This window comes from Miscanthus floridulus, chromosome 9 (genome assembly GCF_019320115.1).
Source record: "Miscanthus floridulus cultivar M001 chromosome 9, ASM1932011v1, whole genome shotgun sequence".
NCBI classification, from domain to species: domain Eukaryota; kingdom Viridiplantae; phylum Streptophyta; class Magnoliopsida; order Poales; family Poaceae; genus Miscanthus; species Miscanthus floridulus.
In genome coordinates, this window is record NC_089588.1 from 87,415,815 (window position 1) to 87,433,172 (window position 17,358).

The window sequence follows — 17,358 nt, forward strand, 5'->3', positions numbered from 1 at the left end:
GATCGGTTGACTTTGTTATCGTGCTATTAGCCTGTTAGTCCACTCGGACGACACGTGATAGTGACGGATTAGTTTGTATCATGTTAAGGCTAGTGGTTCACTCTGTCGAGACATGAGAGTGATTGATTCACTTCCATTCACTTTAGGCCTTTTACTCCACTCAGTCAGTACGTGCAAACTAACTTTTTAGACAAGACATGAGAGTGATCTGATGGACTTAATTTATTACCATGGTTTACGATTATTACTCCACTCAGACAAGACATGAGAACCATCGGTTCACTTTGTATCATGTTAGGCCTATTAGTACATGTCGGAGTGATCGATTCACTTTCGTTCATGTTAGGCCTATCAGTCCACTGATCAGATGAGGCACGAGAGTGTAGGTTGAGTTGCTGTCGTGGTAGGACTACGACTACACTCAGACGATAAGAAATCCATCAGATCACTCTCATGTCTTGTCTGAGTGTAGTCGTAGTCCTACCACGACAGCAACTCAACCTACACTCTCGTGCCTCATGTGATCAGTGGACTGATAGGCCTAACATGAACGAAAGTGAATCGATCACTCCGACATGTACTAATAGGCCTAACATGATACAAAGTGAACCGATGGTTCTCATGTCTTGTCTAAGTGGAGTAATAATCGTAAACCATGGTAATAAATTAAGTTCAACCGAGCACTCTAACCACATGTTACCAAGTGAACCGTATGAGTGCGTATTTCACGTGTTAGTAAAAAACATGTACCCTATTTTGGGTTGTGAATAACTAAACAAAATAAAGTATTTAATAATTTTCCTAAAATTATCTATTTTTTTGGAGATTGGTTTGCAAAAAAAAAATTAAAATAAATGGTTTGCAACAACAAAAAATTGGTGCCATGGGCCAGCGACAGCTAGGTCAGGTTCGACCACAAATAGGGCCCTACCAGGCCGCGCCGGCCCAATTAGCCCAGTATATAGCTGACTCCCCGGTCGAGCCCGAGCGCGCGGCCCAAGGCCCACTATGCCCTCGCGCCCAGTTGCGCCGCTCGGCTGCCAAACACGGGGGTAACTGGAAACTGGGTTTGAAGCCACGATCTCCGCGCGTAATTATAGGATCGTAGCCACCACGTTCCCGGCGTAGTTGCTCTTTCTCTACATCCTTGATTTCTGTCTCGATTTCTCCGGCGAACAACGACAACATCACCTGGAATCGGCACTGGCACCATGGACACGGCAGGAGATGCAGAGCAGTCCCCACGTACTCCATTCAACATGGGTACAGGTGAATGATACATCCCTCCTTCAGTTTAATTAGCACAGGGTTTTTGTACGGGGAATTATTTTGCGTCTTTAGGTGTGCATCTTGGCATTCTTTTGCGTCATGAGGTGTGGATCTTGGCATTCTTTTGTACGGGTATGCGTTGATGGTGAGGTACGACCCGGTCCACTCCAGGAACTCGATCATGGGCTTCATCACCGATTGCGCGATGTCGTCCCGGAACCTGCCCGCGGACGGCGGCCAGGACTCGTTGAGTGCGGTGAACGCGATCGGCGTCGACACCTTCATGGCTGTGTCTAGGCCAAGCTTCACCAGCGCGTCGTGCACATTGGCCATGGCCGGGACGAGCTGCCCGCTCAGGTTCTTGGCCTCCCCGAACACCTCGTTCCCCACGGCCACGCCGTGGATCCGCGTCGCGGAGTAGTACGCCGCCACGTTTCTCTGCACCCACCGTGGCGTAGTCGACGGGTCCGCGGCCATAGCTACGTCGTGGGGTAGTACGCCGCCACATTTCTTGCACCACCGAAGCCATGTCAGGCAGGTCATTCCCCAACCGGCCGTAGCTCACGCCCACCATGCCGGCATCTACATTGTATACAGTAAAAAACAGTTAGCATAGCACTAGATTGGACCTGGAAAAATAAACAACAGTCTGAGCTGAACGTGGTTACCTGCAGGGGATATACTTTCTTCTTCTCTTAATAGGACGGGTCAGCATGCTGCTTTGGGAAATAACATTAGGAACATCACCATGAGTCCTGCTCTAGGAACGCACACCTCCAGCAACATCTCCAATTATTTTAGTCTTCTTTTGTGGCCTTCCCTCCTCTAGTACCTGCAAGTTCTAATACGATATTAAGCATGAAATTTTTTCAGTTTACAACATAAGCAATGGTTCAGTTCACATCACTTTGATAGTATATTGGTACTTGCCTCTTTGCCTTTCTCCATCATGCTTCTCTCCATAATCAGTACAAAATTAAAAAAATGCCTGCATCAGTACAAAATTGTAAGAGTAGCCGGTAGCCACCTTGCCTTGTCTTAGTTTCAAATCTTATGAGAGGTCAGAATGAAGCTTATACTAAAAGATTTCTTATGCACAAAATCTGATGCAGATGGCAATCATAGAAGGAGTACTACTACAGGGAAGCGAGATCTGACCAGCAACAAGGTAATCTCAGTATCCAGTTTTAGTTCTTGTGTATGTTGCCTATTCATTTTTACCAACTTATCATCACCAACTGGCTGCTGCAGAAAGTTGATATGCATGTAACACACTCGCCTACGAGACTATTTAACGTCATAGCAGCCTTAAAGGCATCGCAACCACACATTGACGCTATTGAGGCTATGGGATTTGGGGGTCTGATTCAAATGCCAAATATTAGTCTCAGGAAAGGCATGATACAGGACATTGCAGACACATACCAAGTCAGCAATCGAGGATTCAATTTATGTGGTCAAGTAGTTACTATTCATCCAGATGATGTCCAAAATATAATGGCACTCCGGATTACAGGCATTGATGTAGATGAATATATAAATGAAAATATGAAGAGTAAAGATGGAAGTAGGCAGAGTGAATTATTCAATAGGTATGGCAATGATAAACACAAGCTCGACCTAACATGGCTGGAAAAGATGCTTGATAAAGAACGACCTGCGGATGATGACTTTAAAAGAGGCTTCGTCTTGTTCACGATTGGTTGCATCCTAGCATCACCTACAGGGAACGACATCCATTGGAGCTATATAGAAGTTGTTCGAGATGTCTCAAAGATTCCGCAATTCAATTGGGGTCAATTTACTCTAAACCACTTGTTGAACTCATGCCTTAGTTACAAGAATAAGAAAGAAAGAACCATAAAGGGAAATTTGGTTCTGCTACAGGTCAGTTCTATATGGTACGATCAAAACCTATAAACATTGTTTATTTTTGGTCTTACATATTTTCTTCGTTTTGTTTATAGTGTTGGTACTGGGAGCGCATCAGAGTGCCCAGCCATTATCAGATCGACTACACCAAAAGGACATACCAACCACCTCTGATGGTGTTTTGGGATAAACAGAATGCCGAACGTCGAACGACTGCTTATAATAATGATGGGATATATGGAGGAACTGTAAGTTTCCAAACATAGCACCATTATGGGGCTGTTCTTACACGTACAATTAATCTAACTATCTAGATTGTTTGCAGCTTCATGTGCCCCTTGTTTCGCACACCACCCAACAAAAAAAAGAAGCAACAGAAGCGCCAATGTCACAAGCGCGACAAGCAAAATGTGCACACGACGGTCAAAGCAACCAAGAAGTAAGTATGACATCTTTTTATGAGTTGTACATCACTTGTGTGCTTATTCATTTTTTCCTATTTTGGTAGGTGCAAAGCCTTCCACATTGGAAGAGAGAAACCAAAATGGAGCTTGCAATAGAGGTGGAAAGCAAATTTCTTGATATGAGCTACAAACTTGATCGGCAATTTGTGGAACAGAAGAAGGAGTTTGCTAAATTTACAATCGACAGAAGCCTGGAAGATAGGATCAGTAAGCTCGAAGCTAAGGTAGAGGATTATCATGAACGAATGAGTACGGAGATCCAGGTAACCAGCGTGGTAGTACTCATTTTAGTTACTCCCATGCTTCAATCTCTAACAATGTCTCGAAAAGCAGGAAATCCGAAAGCTAGTGCAGATTCTAATTGAGCAAACTACTTGTACAACTGCACATGTTCAGCCACATATGCCTTCATCTGCACAAGTTCACCCACACATGCCTACGTCTGCACATTTTCAGGTATTGCATCTTCACAAAGTTCAGTTATCACTAGTTCCTGTCTGATGCTAGAATTGATACTTTCGAATCTAACAAAACAACACCAATTGCAGGAACCGCCGCTCAAACTGTTTCCACCAGGCGCAGGATAGAATAAACGCTGAACCACCCACTGCAAGAAATGATACAATGGAAAATACCATGGAGCAGCAAGGCTACCCCCCTACAACGCATATCAAACCAAGAGAGCCAATTATCAACCAAGATTACGCTACCGCTCCAATTGACTTAGAAGCTGCCTTGTTCGTAATACAAAGTTACGAGGACTCTCGGGTTGTAGACATAGATGGCATTATTCTTACAGCAGGACAACTTCGCCGAAATGTCTCAGAGGAATTTATAACAGACGAGGTAATATTGTTTCAGATCCATGTCGTCAGTGTAAACATGTGCACACCTACTATGTACTAACTCAACCCTTTGCAGGTCATAAATGCCTATGTCCATTTGAGCAATGTTGAGACTGATTCAGCCTCATTTATAACAACGTTCGAGGTCCAAAGGTTGGTAGACTCAAATTGGAAGCAAGGCGATACTTTCAAGAAGGAAATTTCTGAGAAATGTAAAGGAAGGCATTTGGTACGTTATATTGATTTTGTTTTGTCACATTTTCTGGGTTGCTATCTCGTGATTTACTATGAATTTTGGAAACGTCACCTGTTTGGATTCAATTCATGCATTCAATAGTTTGTCAATACTTAACTTTCTAGGTATTCGTGCCAATGCATATTAACGGCAACCATTGGGGTCTCTTGGTGCTAAACTTTATAAAGAAAGAGGTACAGATCCTTGAATCTCTAGGAACACGAGACGAAGACCTAGAGAAGGTATTGGTAAGTATAGATCCTTTGCGCATCATGTACCAACTATTGTGTGTACATCTCTAAAAACATGTTCCCTATAGGTGAAAGCCATACAGTCTTGCATCGACTTTTCTGTCAACAATGACTTGGTTAAATTTGAAAAACCATTTAACTTGCGCGACTGGGAAATAGTTCCCTATGTGGAAGGCATACCGAGACAAGAAAACAGGTACTCTTTTTCCTTTTGTATATTAATGTTGTAATTCAGTTACTAATGTTTATGCTACGTTGCAGTTTTTCATGTGCTGCGTTTGTAATACAATATATTCTGGCATGGGATGGAGAAAAAATGGCTCATGATTTCACAAGTGTGAGTCTTAGAATTATTGTGAATTCCAAATTTGTACAGGAATGAAATGAAAACTGCTATGTGACGACATGCACTACATTTCTCTTGTACAGGAGGCAATGGAGAGTTTTTGCTACAAGATATGCACGAGGCTGCTACATTCTGATCGCAATAAAAATCGCTTGGAATCATACAAAAAACCTATCACGGTATATGCTTTTATTGCATTTTGAAATCTTTCGGTTGAGACAGCTTGTTTCAGACTGCACAAAATAATCGGGTTTAACATTTTCTGCTGATGATACTTAGAAGGAAGCGTACTTGGCGGCAAATCCGGATGAACGAGAGGGGAATGGACAGGATGACGATGCAGACGATGTTCATATAATACCGCCACCAACGGGAACTCCAACCACCGCTGCGGCTAGCAACAAAGGAACTCCAGCATCCTCTACGCCGCCCAGCATGAAAGAAAGCAATGCAAGGAAAGAAGGGGAAGCATATACAGTATCGGGATCGGTAATAACGAAAAGAGGACGAGGACGACCACGAAAGATTCAGGATGAAGAAAATTCAGCAACAGGAGGATCTGCAAAAGTTACAGGAGCTGCAACTAGGAAAGGAGGACGACCCCCAAAGAGAAATGTTGACACTGCTCCTCGTACTGTCGTAGATGATTTCCGTATCGAATCTATCACTAAGCGAATTAAACGGAATACGCATCCAGGAAAATATCTAACCAGCCCATATAAGCCTAGTTAGAACTATGTGCTATCTATTTTGTAATCTGTAATAAGGTGACAGTTGGAGAAATGCAAACTGGTGGATAAACATGGCCAAACACTCATGGTCAGTGAAGTTAGCCTGCTTTATTTTTCTCCAATGTTTCACCTTCAGACACGGTGCTTGATGTCTGTCTATGCGCACTACAAATTGTAGTGTACCTACAACATATGAGCGGATTGGATATAGAAGGGAGCTTCTGTGTTTGCATCATGGCATGTGACATTTGATTTGTGGATTATTAGAGGGAACTGAAACCACATGTCTTATCAAGACATACACAAACAGTTACTACTAACTACTTCCAAAATCAGGCACAATACCAAACAGTTACTACTAACTACTTCCAAAATCAAGACATACACAACCAAACAGTTTTACCCATGAAAAATATCAGTGAACTCACCAATGCCCTTGATGTCAAGAGCTCCAGACGCCACCTCCGGCTCCGGGGAAGATCTCGCGGTGGCACAGCTCCCCACGACCACCGTCCGGATTCGCCCGAGCTCGTCGACTCCAGAGCTCGATTCGCCCGCTTCGGGTCCCCGTTGATTCGCCCGCATGAGCTCGGATTGGAGGTGGTGCTTCTGATTCCCGCTGGTCGGAGGCGGAGGCACGAGGGCATGTGGGTTTCTCTGGTGTGGATACGGGGCTGCGTGGGCGTCAGGTTCATCATTGGGGAGGCGGCGGCGGCGCGCACCAGGGCAGGGAAGGGGACGCAGCCCCACGGGGCGAAGGCGAGGAGCAGCAGCGGCGAAGCAGCATAGCAGGAGGAGGGGACGGCAGGAGGGCCTCCGCGATGGCGGTAGCCTGAGCCTGGCAGCCAGCGGGCATGGGATCTGGGAAGTGCATCTAAGGGGGTGCGGTGGACGCGGGGAGGGAGAAGCTCGGTCGCGCCGGCGATGGCGGATCAGACGAGGGCGTCTAGCTCGGTCAACTGAGGAACGGGAGTTCGGACAAGGTAATGACCACCCGGCCCCATGTGGCAGTGGAAAGAAGAGAGGGAGGGCTGCGGTTGGTTTGCTGGGCCTGGGTAGTGGGCTGTGGCCCAGAACGAAAATAGAGGGGAGTGCGAGAGCGGTGGAGAAGGAAGTCAGCTACATGCCTGGTTTAGTCCCACCTCGCTTGCATATCAATCAAAAGCACAGCTTAAAAGCGCAGGCAAACTAGCCATTTCGAACTCCTATACTACACTGCCTATGCTCTTGAACATTTGTTACCTGTGCTAATTGGGCCGGCGCGGCCTGGTTGGGCTCCCTTGGAGGTCGAGCCTGGCCTAGCCGTTGCTGGCCCTTAGCACCAATTTTTTTTTTCAAACCATCCATTTTGCAATTGAAGTCCCTCTTGAAAACCTTTTTTTTCAAACCATTTATTTTGTAATTGATTTTTTTTGTATCTTCCAGTACTGATTTGTAATATAAAGCCGGACCTTAAAATAAAAAAACTCGGATTCACACATAAAAAACACGTGGATAGAGTGATCGGTTCAACCTATAAGTGCACTCGGATGACACATAAGAGTGATCGGTTCACTTCCTATCATGTTAGGTTAACGGTCTATCAGTCCACTGATCAAACGAGCCGCGAGAATGTAGGTTATGTACTTGTCGTCCTACGAGCACTAGTCTAGCTACTCAGAGGAGACATGAGAGTGATCGGTTGACTTTGTTATCGTGCTATTAGCCTGTTAGTCCACTCGGACGACACGTGATAGTGACGGATTAGTTTGTATCATGTTAAGGCTAGTGGTTCACTCTGTCGAGACATGAGAGTGATTGATTCACTTCCATTCACTTTAGGCCTTTTACTCCACTCAGTCAGTACGTGCAAACTAACTTTTCATCGCAACCCTACGTTAGGCCTTTTATGAATTTACTAAAGTATTCCAATATTTAGTTAGAGGTTTAGTATTTGAAAATGAGCAAAATGGGAACTTTAGATAAATTTAAAAAATTTAAATTGAGGGATGTTGCATTCATGCCTTTGCATAAATTTGTATTGTTGTCAAAATTGAATTTATAAAATTCTACGTAAGTTCGAATCAAAATTTTTGATCTATTTATAAAAATAATTAGATTTTGTTAAATTTTATTTCAAAATCAAGTTCAAAGTTGTATTTCAAAATCAATTTTATTGGGAGACGCGGGGCCCATCAGCAATAACAGGCGACGTGGCCTAGCACCCTGTGCCCGCGCCCCTACCGCTGACCTGCGGGGCCCGCGTGTCAGCGGGTCCACGCACAGTGTCGCCTCCTTCCCTGGAGACGGACACAGAGCGGCAACTTCTCCCCAACTCCCGGCGATATGCCTCTGGGCCAAAGCCCACTACCCCTCCCCTCCTTCGAACGTGCCCCGCCGCGCCGCATCAACCGGGCATAGCCACCGTCGCCCGATCCCCTCGAACGTGCCCCCCGAGGTTCCCCGCGCCCGCCCCTTATAAAGAGTAGGCTCACAGCTCCGCGCCGCCACTTTTCATCCCTAAAGGGACCGCTAGGAGACCTAGCCCTAGCCTGCGCGCCGCCATAGCCGCTGCCAGGAGGTCGACCCGCCGCCGCCGCCGCTGATCTCCGCCTTCACCGTGTCACCGGCCACGAGAACCCTTCCACGACCTTCATTGCGAGGTGAACAATCTGTTGATTGACATTCTTTCAATTTCATGTAATGGGATTGTCCAGAACATTGTGTTTTGTTTGATCTCAACTGACAACTTCAATTTTCTTTAGACCTTGCAATCCAATCCGTATAGTACAGGCATTAAGCATTCAAGCATCATTTGTCCTTTGATGTGGTTTTTTGCTTAACAAATACTGGTACCTTTTTTGCTTCCTAATGTCTGTTGAACAATCCATGAAATGTTTTTGTTGAAATTTCCAAAAACATTTGATTTTGTTCAAATTTCAAACAAGCTACTAATGGGCAAACATGTTACACATCTCAGGAATTAATTTGGTAATTAAACTATTATTAGTTCATCATATATATTTTTGTTGCCCACTACCTTGTTCCATAAAAACCTTAGGCACTGCCACAACAGTTTTCAGGTCAGCTCATCTCCTTCAGTTCAGTCTTAGTGATAATGTTGCTTGCTAATTGATGATCCCTATATGGTAGAGACACTTATGAACAGCTACTTTTAGCTATATATGCTACACCACTGCAATTGATCTATTAATCAGCATGTCACTGTTCTACTTCTCAGGACATGCCAGGAAAAGCGAAAAAGATAAACTTTGGGAATTAAATCATATATGTTGTGCTTTCATGTTTCAAGTTTGCACCGAATACAATACTGATAAATATCTTCAATGATCTGTGGCTATAGCCAAAACTGTTAGAAGTAGCAGGTTGTAGGAAAAAAAATAGTTGGACTATAAGGAGAAAGCTGCTGAAAGGATATGGTGGTGACAGTTAAGGTTGTCCGGCAGTACAGTATGAGAGTTAAACGGGAATGTACACATGCTTTTGATTGCCAACATTCTTTTTCTCATTGTCGTTGACTGCTTGTAGAGTTAACAGTAAGAACTTCACTTGTACCTGTAGTATGTAGTGTGTCAAGGAAGGGCAGATATAGTCCAACTAGACTACTGTCTCCTTTACTACCTCTCATATATGGGATAATTTTATGAATTGCATTATTGAGTGCTGTGTTTTTCATGTGAAAATGATTTGATTGACTGGTTGCTCAGAACTTACTGCATTGTAAATGTGCAAGTGCAAAGATTGCTTGGATATCTGAAATCGTAAGATTCTAATTATATTTTATTCCCCAACTTACGGCATTTTGACTGGGTGTTACTTTATAAATTCGTAGGTGTCATGGAACAAGTTCGGAGGTCCCTGCAAGAGTTCGAGGAGAAGGCTACCGAACTTAAGAAGGTCCACAACAATGAGTATTTGAAGATCAAGCTTGACCGTACCAAAGCTGACATCAAGAAGATGAAACAGCAACATCAAACTGACACGGACATATCATTTGATCGTGACCAGCTGGACAAAGCGGAAGAGGAAGAGCTTGCTGCCTTTACCAAAAGAATTGAAAAAGAACAGGTTGCCCAGCTGAAGAAAGCGCTAAATGATCAGCGTGATCTCTTTGCCCACATGATATCAAAAGAACGTGCTATTGCAGATGAAGTCTTACAAAAGACCCGTCAAGAATATGATGAGAACATGAAGACACAACAACAAACAATTGATTCCTTGAGTAATCAGGCAAGGTCACAATTGGAAGGGTTGCAGAATGACTGCTCAAAGTTGAAGGGTCTGACTGACAACTTGAATGTCGAGGTAACCACGGTATTCTTTTAATTTAAAATTTTTACTATATAGACAGTGATCTTAAACCCTCTATTGTTAGGACTTTAAGGTACCCGATGATATGATTTGTATGCCACGTTGGTACTTCGACATGGCAGTGGACAACTACTGTGCACCGGTATATATAATTTTCGTACATTTTTTTGTGTAAGAACTCGTTGTGCTCAAATGATTCTTATTCGTGTAATCCCTACATGCAGTATTTGGCTATGAGATTTAAGGTTTTCAAATTGGAGGAGCTTTATTCTGATCTAGAGAAGTACGACATTCGAGCAGATTTGAGAGGCTTTGCAATTAAAGGCAGATCTGTTAAGTTCCACAAATTCATGAGGGCTTTGACCTATAATGGGCACATATTCGACTCAGAGGTATACTACCTCAATCCTGCTCCTTGGAGTAAGCCATCAACTGACCTTGTAAAGATAGTCAGAGAAGATGACGTGAACAAAATGGTGCGTGCTCATGCTGAACAGGGGACTAAGATTTGTCTTTTGTACCTAGTGAGCAGATATGAAGACCAAGACCCGGATGTGAGTATTGGTTCCTCTTGAGAAATACTGCTCCTTGGAGTAAGCCATCAACTGACCTTGTAAAGTACTGATGCTCTAACATCTAATGGACTATAATGCAGGATGTGCCAATGGAATCATCTGATGAGTCCGATGATGAAGCTGACGGAACGTCTAATACGAACATGGTACTGAATAGTACTGAGGGCATAAGGTGAGATATTCGATCTATTTTCAAAGATATACTAGTTAAAACTTTAGAATCAGTCGTGTCCATATAGCAGTATGCAAAGTACAGTAACCTTCCATGCAAGTTTTGACATAGCTATGTCCTATGTGTTGCCGCTCTGGTGCTGACATTTAAGAAAGCGATCTCTTAGCATAATCGCAAGACATTTAGTTACTTGTCATGTCGGATACTTGTCATTTATGTAAAGATTGCTTGAAACCAATGAATTAAGAATCCATTGATGATTCATCTTTAAGCTGCACTCAATGTGTGACAAGAAGCTGAAATTTTAATTTATGCAGACAATCTGGAGATGATGGACAACTACCTGGAGCTGGAGACAACCCTTGAGGCAGACCTGAAGGCACTATACCACAGCCCATCTTTAGCGTCGCATGGGAGTCGTTAAAAGTAGCCATCTATTTGACTAGTGGATTTTAGTTTAAAGCGAAGTACTAGATAAAAAAGGAGCATTTGAGTTTAAAGATGTGGATAGGGCAAAAGAATGTTCGATATTTGTATGGGCCTGTTCTTGTAGACACAACTTGGAGATAGTTCTACCTCTATAAAGATGTCATGATTAACCAAATATTTTAAGCTCAGGACCATTCAGTATTCACTATATATATCTACTGTCCAAGTACGGCCTCGATGGGCTACCTTAAGTCAGTCACACCGCCTCCAACTACGTCATTGGCAATGACCACTCGAGTATGCCTTCGACATGCTATCTCGATCCAGCCATGCCATCATCGACCTTGTCATCGACCTCGACCACTTGAGTACACCTTTAAAAGGCTATCTTGAGCCAGTCACACTATCATCGACCATGTCATCGACTATGACCACTTGAGCACGCCACCGTCAGGCTCCCTCGATGGTAACATTGTTTTCAACTATGTCATCTACTATGACTGCTCGGGCACGCCACTCGTGGACTCCCTCGACCTGATCACATCACCATGGCAACTAGTCATCAGTAGCCCCTTCTAAACTCAAATCAGTTTGTTTGAGAGAGGATACGACCGACCAGATCCTGTATGGCGTATGCAACCGGCAAGCCACTTAACTCGAGCACCATAGACAGGCAGAGATCACCAGTATCCTTCATTCTGTTCTTGCATCCCAAACCGAGCAGATAGATGCAATGCAATAATCACAAATATGAATGCAACAGCCAACAAACACAGGCACTGCAACGCATATCTGTCGCACTAAATTTCAAAACCATTTTATTATCAACCAAAACCATCTCTTCCGTATCAATATCTTCCCTTCATCTTACATGCTAATATTCTATACAGCAACTTCCTAGCTGTGCTCCACTGAAATTTAATTTACTCCCAGGCATATGATCACCTCACCAAACAAATGTGAGATTGAGGGTGAGTTGGGATTGGATCTACCCATCTAGTAGTATACAACATCAGGATATACACTACTACTCAAAGTCGGCATATCACCATGGTACCCCACCGATTACAGTACAAAATTGAGTTGTTCTTCAGGCTTCACTTCTGGATACCAAACAGAACCCATCCCATCTACAGGATGCATGACCTGGTTTCCACAATAGCTACACTTCAGGTCTTCTCATCGTACAAGCACATCTTGGGACTGTTGCTTCCATACATCACAAGGTTCCACCTCAACCTGCACAAGGCCACACATGTTATTAGATGCTTGACTTTTGCATGATTGTAATTCTAGTAACAACAAATCCACTCAACAGATATAAGACAACTGTGCTATCCTCTTTAGGGATTTTTTTAAACACCATGCATAAGCAAGTCATGATTTTTGTGTTTTGAAGCATAGGAAAAATACTGAAAGTACAAAAAACAGCATTGCATTTAGATTTGGCTAGAACCACAACTTTTCTGAGGCAAATTATGTAGTGTTCTCAAGTAGCAAATCGGGCAAGACGCCTATACGACTTGGTCGCAAGGGTTTAACGCTGTGTAAAGCAACCAGGGGAGCAATACAATACCTTAAATGGTTTATCGATCCACTGGAAAACACACCCTCGTGCCTCGATATTTTTTTATCATATGAGGCGGCATCATGGATTTGAATGCTTCATGAAGCTTCACTTTCGTCAAACAACCACAAACCATAAGAGTAGCTGTCACGCCATTCGGCGTTATACCCGCTAAATGGACGATGGTCATGTTCTGCAAGCCGGATATGCTAGAAAGGGACAGAAGTCCGATATCGGTGACTGAACAATACGACAAGTTTATCTGTGATGAGACATAGATGGTATTATCACAATTGCAGAACATACATGGTACCATCAGATTCTAGTTACAGTTACAGGAGAAAAGGATAATACCTGACGGAGGCTATGAGAGAACTGGGAAAGGTAAAGCATTCCCACATCATTAATATCAAAGCATTTCTTAATATCAAGCTTGGAAAGTAGCCTGCACCCCATCGCTATTTCTGAGAGCCCAGTGGATGTAATCATGGGGCAGCCACGAATCTCCAGAGTATTCAGCTTTGCGCATTTTGAAAGTGATATCAGTGAACTGTCTGTTATTTCTGTACAGTAGGATAGATTGATACACTCTAGCATTGGACAACCCTGTGCAATTTGAATAATTCCATCATCACTAAGGCCTCCAAACCTGAAACAGAAAATATAAGTTAGTTTACTGACAAAGAACCAAATAAAGAAAACCATAAGGCATGTCTAATAATTACCTGTACAGATCAATGTCGCGGAGTTTTGGGCAAGACCTTCCAATGTGGGTAAGACCTTCATCGCTAATCTTCAAGCAAATTCCAATTTTTAGACTTGAAAGTTTGCTGCATCTGGCAAGAGCTTTCAATCCTACACAATATATCCAGGGTCAACTTTATGTTCATCTGGCAAAGAATAATTCAGTACCCAGTTCAGTAAGTACCTTCACCATCCAAATCACTGTCAGTAAGGTCCAACTCTTCCAAGTGAGAACAGTGCTTCCCGATCAGTTGGAGTGCTCCACTGGAAACATGGCTACAAGACTCCATCCTCAGAGAGACGAGGGAAGTGCATGAACTAGTTATGGCCGCTAGTGAAACATCAGTGATATTGCGGCAACAAGTAATGTCCAGCTTCAGCAGGTTCTTTAGTCTTGACACCGCAAAAGAGAGTTCTGTATCCGTCACTCCAGAGCACTTGCTCAAGCTTAACTCCCTTAAAGAAACACAAGAGGTTCCAATAGCTTTTAGTCCATCAGCTATGAATTTGCAGCCTTCCAGCTTCAGGGTCCGCAGTTTAGGAATCTTCTGTAAGCTTCTCACCATAGAAGGAGTAACCTGATACACAAAGGATGTAAGTTAAGCTGTGAGGGCTCAAGTTATGCCCAGGTGATAGAATAATACTGACTAGATGGTTGGCTACTTACAGGACAGCAGTATGAAAGATCTAGTTCCAATAGATTGGGTACCGACTTCAGTATGGCTGAAACTCCCACATCAGTGATATTCTGACACTGAGACAGATCAAGCACCTGCAACAGTGCAAGCATGCGAGTTCAGTCATAAGCGGAGCTACTATCAAACAATTTCTTTTGTGAATTATGAAAAAATACATATTTTAGTCAGTTGACTAGTTCATACAAGGTATCAGCAGAATTCAGAACCTAACAGTGACCAAGCAGATCAAAATACTACCAGTGTTTCAAATGAAGGTGATGTGTGATTGCTAGTAACAAGTATAAATCAACAAAAACAGCAAGGGTATGGGTTTCACATGACAAGGAAAGCAAATGTGCTAAACAGTGTAGTGTTTACACAAGACTAGGCCACTTTAGTTACCTTTGGCAAATCATATATCCGGCACATCCTCAGGGAGCATTGTTTCCTACAAATGAAGAGGAACATTACCCATAAGTACACATGCCTCACAGACAGCCAGTTTTCAGCTTTGATGAACATTACACTTAGCTTACCTCTTCTCTCTTGGAGCATGTTCGCCGATTGTGACCCTCACCCTTACACAGGGTACATTTCTTCTTAGATTTATCTGAAACTGACTTCAACTTTTTCTTTGGGGCCCCTCTGCCAGGCACATGTATGGGATCAAAGACATCTATAGAATCAACATCTAGGGCTTGCGGCAGCACAGGACCAAACCTCTTGCCTCCGTTCTCTCCTCCATTTAGAGGGATCATAGCAGCTTCCTCATGAAGAACGCGTTTCAGCCGCCCATATGCTTCAAGTGATTGAGATGCTATGAAGGATGCCGTTTGACTGATATTGTGTAGCTCATGGTACCTCTGTAGGCTATCGGAATAGTCATACATGGCGCTCTTCCTTATAGGAGGAAATCCACGCTTGGCCCCCCTCGTCCACCTTTCCAAAACACAGCAGTCTGGAAGCTTGTGTTCTCCTCGACGACCCAATACAAAGAAGATGTGTGAGCATGGGGTTCCAAGGGACTGTAACTTTAGACAAGAACAAGAAATTTCCTTCAGCTTGCGTTCAACAACGCATATCTCACATTTCACATAGTATTGTTTGTCTCCTTTATCAACCCTTCCAACAATATACTCAACAATATCATAGCCATCTACAGTCTCAATCCAATAACACTTATCGGCTGCTTTTACGCTGTACTGCACATCAGCAAAATAAACACTTGGTGTGAACAAATTCGCAGCCTCTTTCTCAATAGTTGAAGCATATGGTTGTAAGCATGGCTTAGAACTTGCTTGAAAGTCCAGATACGCTTCATTACTGCGCAACTTTGAAAGACAGTGGTCAACGTGCTGTATCAGCTCTAACAGTGTCATTTTCCGATCTAGATTAAACTGAATCCTAGAGTGTAGGCTCTCACTACGCTGGTTGCTCCTCAGTCCTAAGTAGCACTTACCAGCATGATACGCCGCACACCAGATTTCCCTCATCTCATACATCTGGTACAGCCACGAGTCCTTATCTGTAACTTTCTCCTTTGCCAAGAATGCTATCCATTTCCTCTCAGTTTTTTCTATGGAGCAACGATCATAAAGAAAACCCCTAACCTTATCCTTCAGATCCTGGGTGTGAAGATTACGCGCAATGCACACCTCAATATGCCATACGCATAGCCTATGCGATGAATTCGGCCACACAATACTGATTGCTTTCTGCATAGCACGGTCTCCATCGGTGATCACAGAAACCGGATGCTTCTGAATCATGGCATCACAGAATGACCTAAGCAGCCACACATACGACTCAGTATCCTCGTGAGAAAGAATTCCACAGGCAAAAAGAACCGTGCTTTTATGGTGATTCACCCCAACAAAAGGAACAAGGGTCAGGTTGTATCGATTCATTTTGTACGTGCCATCAAACACGACGACATCACCAAACGCTCTATAATCCATCTGACATTGAAAGTCACACCAGAGCAGTCTCGTCAGGTGCCCTCTCCCATCAGTCTTGTACTGGAAAAAGAAATCAGGATCTCTACGTTTCGATTCTATCATGTAACTGATGATTGTTCGAGCATCACCACCGGAAAGTGTCTCCGCCTTGTTGCGATGGCAGAAATTGTAAAGGTCCCTTGATGTAAATCCAACCTTATCATACCCACCGTACCGCCTAACCATAATATCCATTATCTGGTGTTTGCGGATCCCAGAAATCTGCAACTGCACAATCTCTGCTTTCTGATCATCGCTGATTCTTCTATGTGAACGCAGAAAGCAAGCAAGGTCTGGTTCCGTCATCGGATGGTTGTGCTCGTCGATGAAATCCTTCACATACCATTGCTCTGTGTTTGGATCCTGTGCAATCACAAGTTGAGCACGGCATCCACGACGAGTGATATTCCTGCGGCCTCCGCTTCTTGATCTCCCTCCTCACCTCCTTCTCTGCGCGGAAACCTTCACAGCTGCAAACAAACTTCCGAAGGGTCCTCTCATTGTGGCCGTTGTCCCACTCGCAGTATTCCTTTCTCACACTAAATCCTTTCTCATAAGCGTAGTTGTTATAAAACTCAAATCCGTCGTCCTCACTGCCAAACATCTTCATAACAATTTCACTGTACTCCAGCAAAGAATCATCATCCGACATTTCCTCCTGAAAAATGAAGCTTTCATTAGGATGCACAGGTTTTCATTATTGAAATTCACTTTGCACTTGAAGTTTCAAATTTCAGCAGCCTGCCATGTTCTAAAACAGCAGCCTATGTTTATATGCCGACCGCCGACGAGCGAGTCAAGGAAGGCCGCCGCTGCCGCCGCCAAGGACTCCAGCTCGAGGCATCGACAGCTCCAGGTGCTCCGACCTTCGGC

At 43.7% G+C, this 17,358-nt stretch overlaps 2 protein-coding genes across 2 annotated transcripts; both read right to left on the reverse strand.

The window, feature by feature from the left end:
* Nucleotides 1–12,344: 12,344 nt before the first annotated feature.
* LOC136482326 (F-box/LRR-repeat protein 3-like) lies at nucleotides 12,345–14,600 on the reverse strand. Its single transcript, XM_066479537.1, is given in 7 exon segments — nucleotides 12,345–12,739; nucleotides 13,077–13,130; nucleotides 13,132–13,329; nucleotides 13,422–13,716; nucleotides 13,793–13,922; nucleotides 13,996–14,389; nucleotides 14,479–14,600. Coding segments are annotated over 6 exon segments (1,119 nt in total). The 5' UTR covers nucleotides 14,378–14,389; nucleotides 14,479–14,600; the 3' UTR covers nucleotides 12,345–12,679.
* A 300-nt stretch (nucleotides 14,601–14,900) lies between these two features.
* LOC136480233 (protein FAR1-RELATED SEQUENCE 5-like) lies at nucleotides 14,901–16,791 on the reverse strand. The gene is made up of 2 exons (XM_066477838.1): nucleotides 15,025–16,791; nucleotides 14,901–14,936 (listed from the first exon to the last, which is right to left on the reverse strand). The coding sequence occupies exons 1-2, from the start codon at nucleotides 16,789–16,791 to the stop codon at nucleotides 14,901–14,903; spliced, it is 1,803 nt and encodes a 600-aa protein (XP_066333935.1).
* Nucleotides 16,792–17,358: the final 567 nt, after the last annotated feature.

Bases quoted from the DNA above. Each gene is read 5' to 3' on its own strand.
- LOC136480233 (XM_066477838.1), bottom strand. From the start codon at position 16,791: ATGACGGAACCAGACCTTGCTTGCTTTCTGCGTTCACATAGAAGAATC. The intron at 14,937-15,024 runs GTAAGCTAAGTG...CTTCATTTGTAG, and splicing joins CATGCTCCAAGAGAGAAGAG to GAAACAATGCTCCCTGAGGA.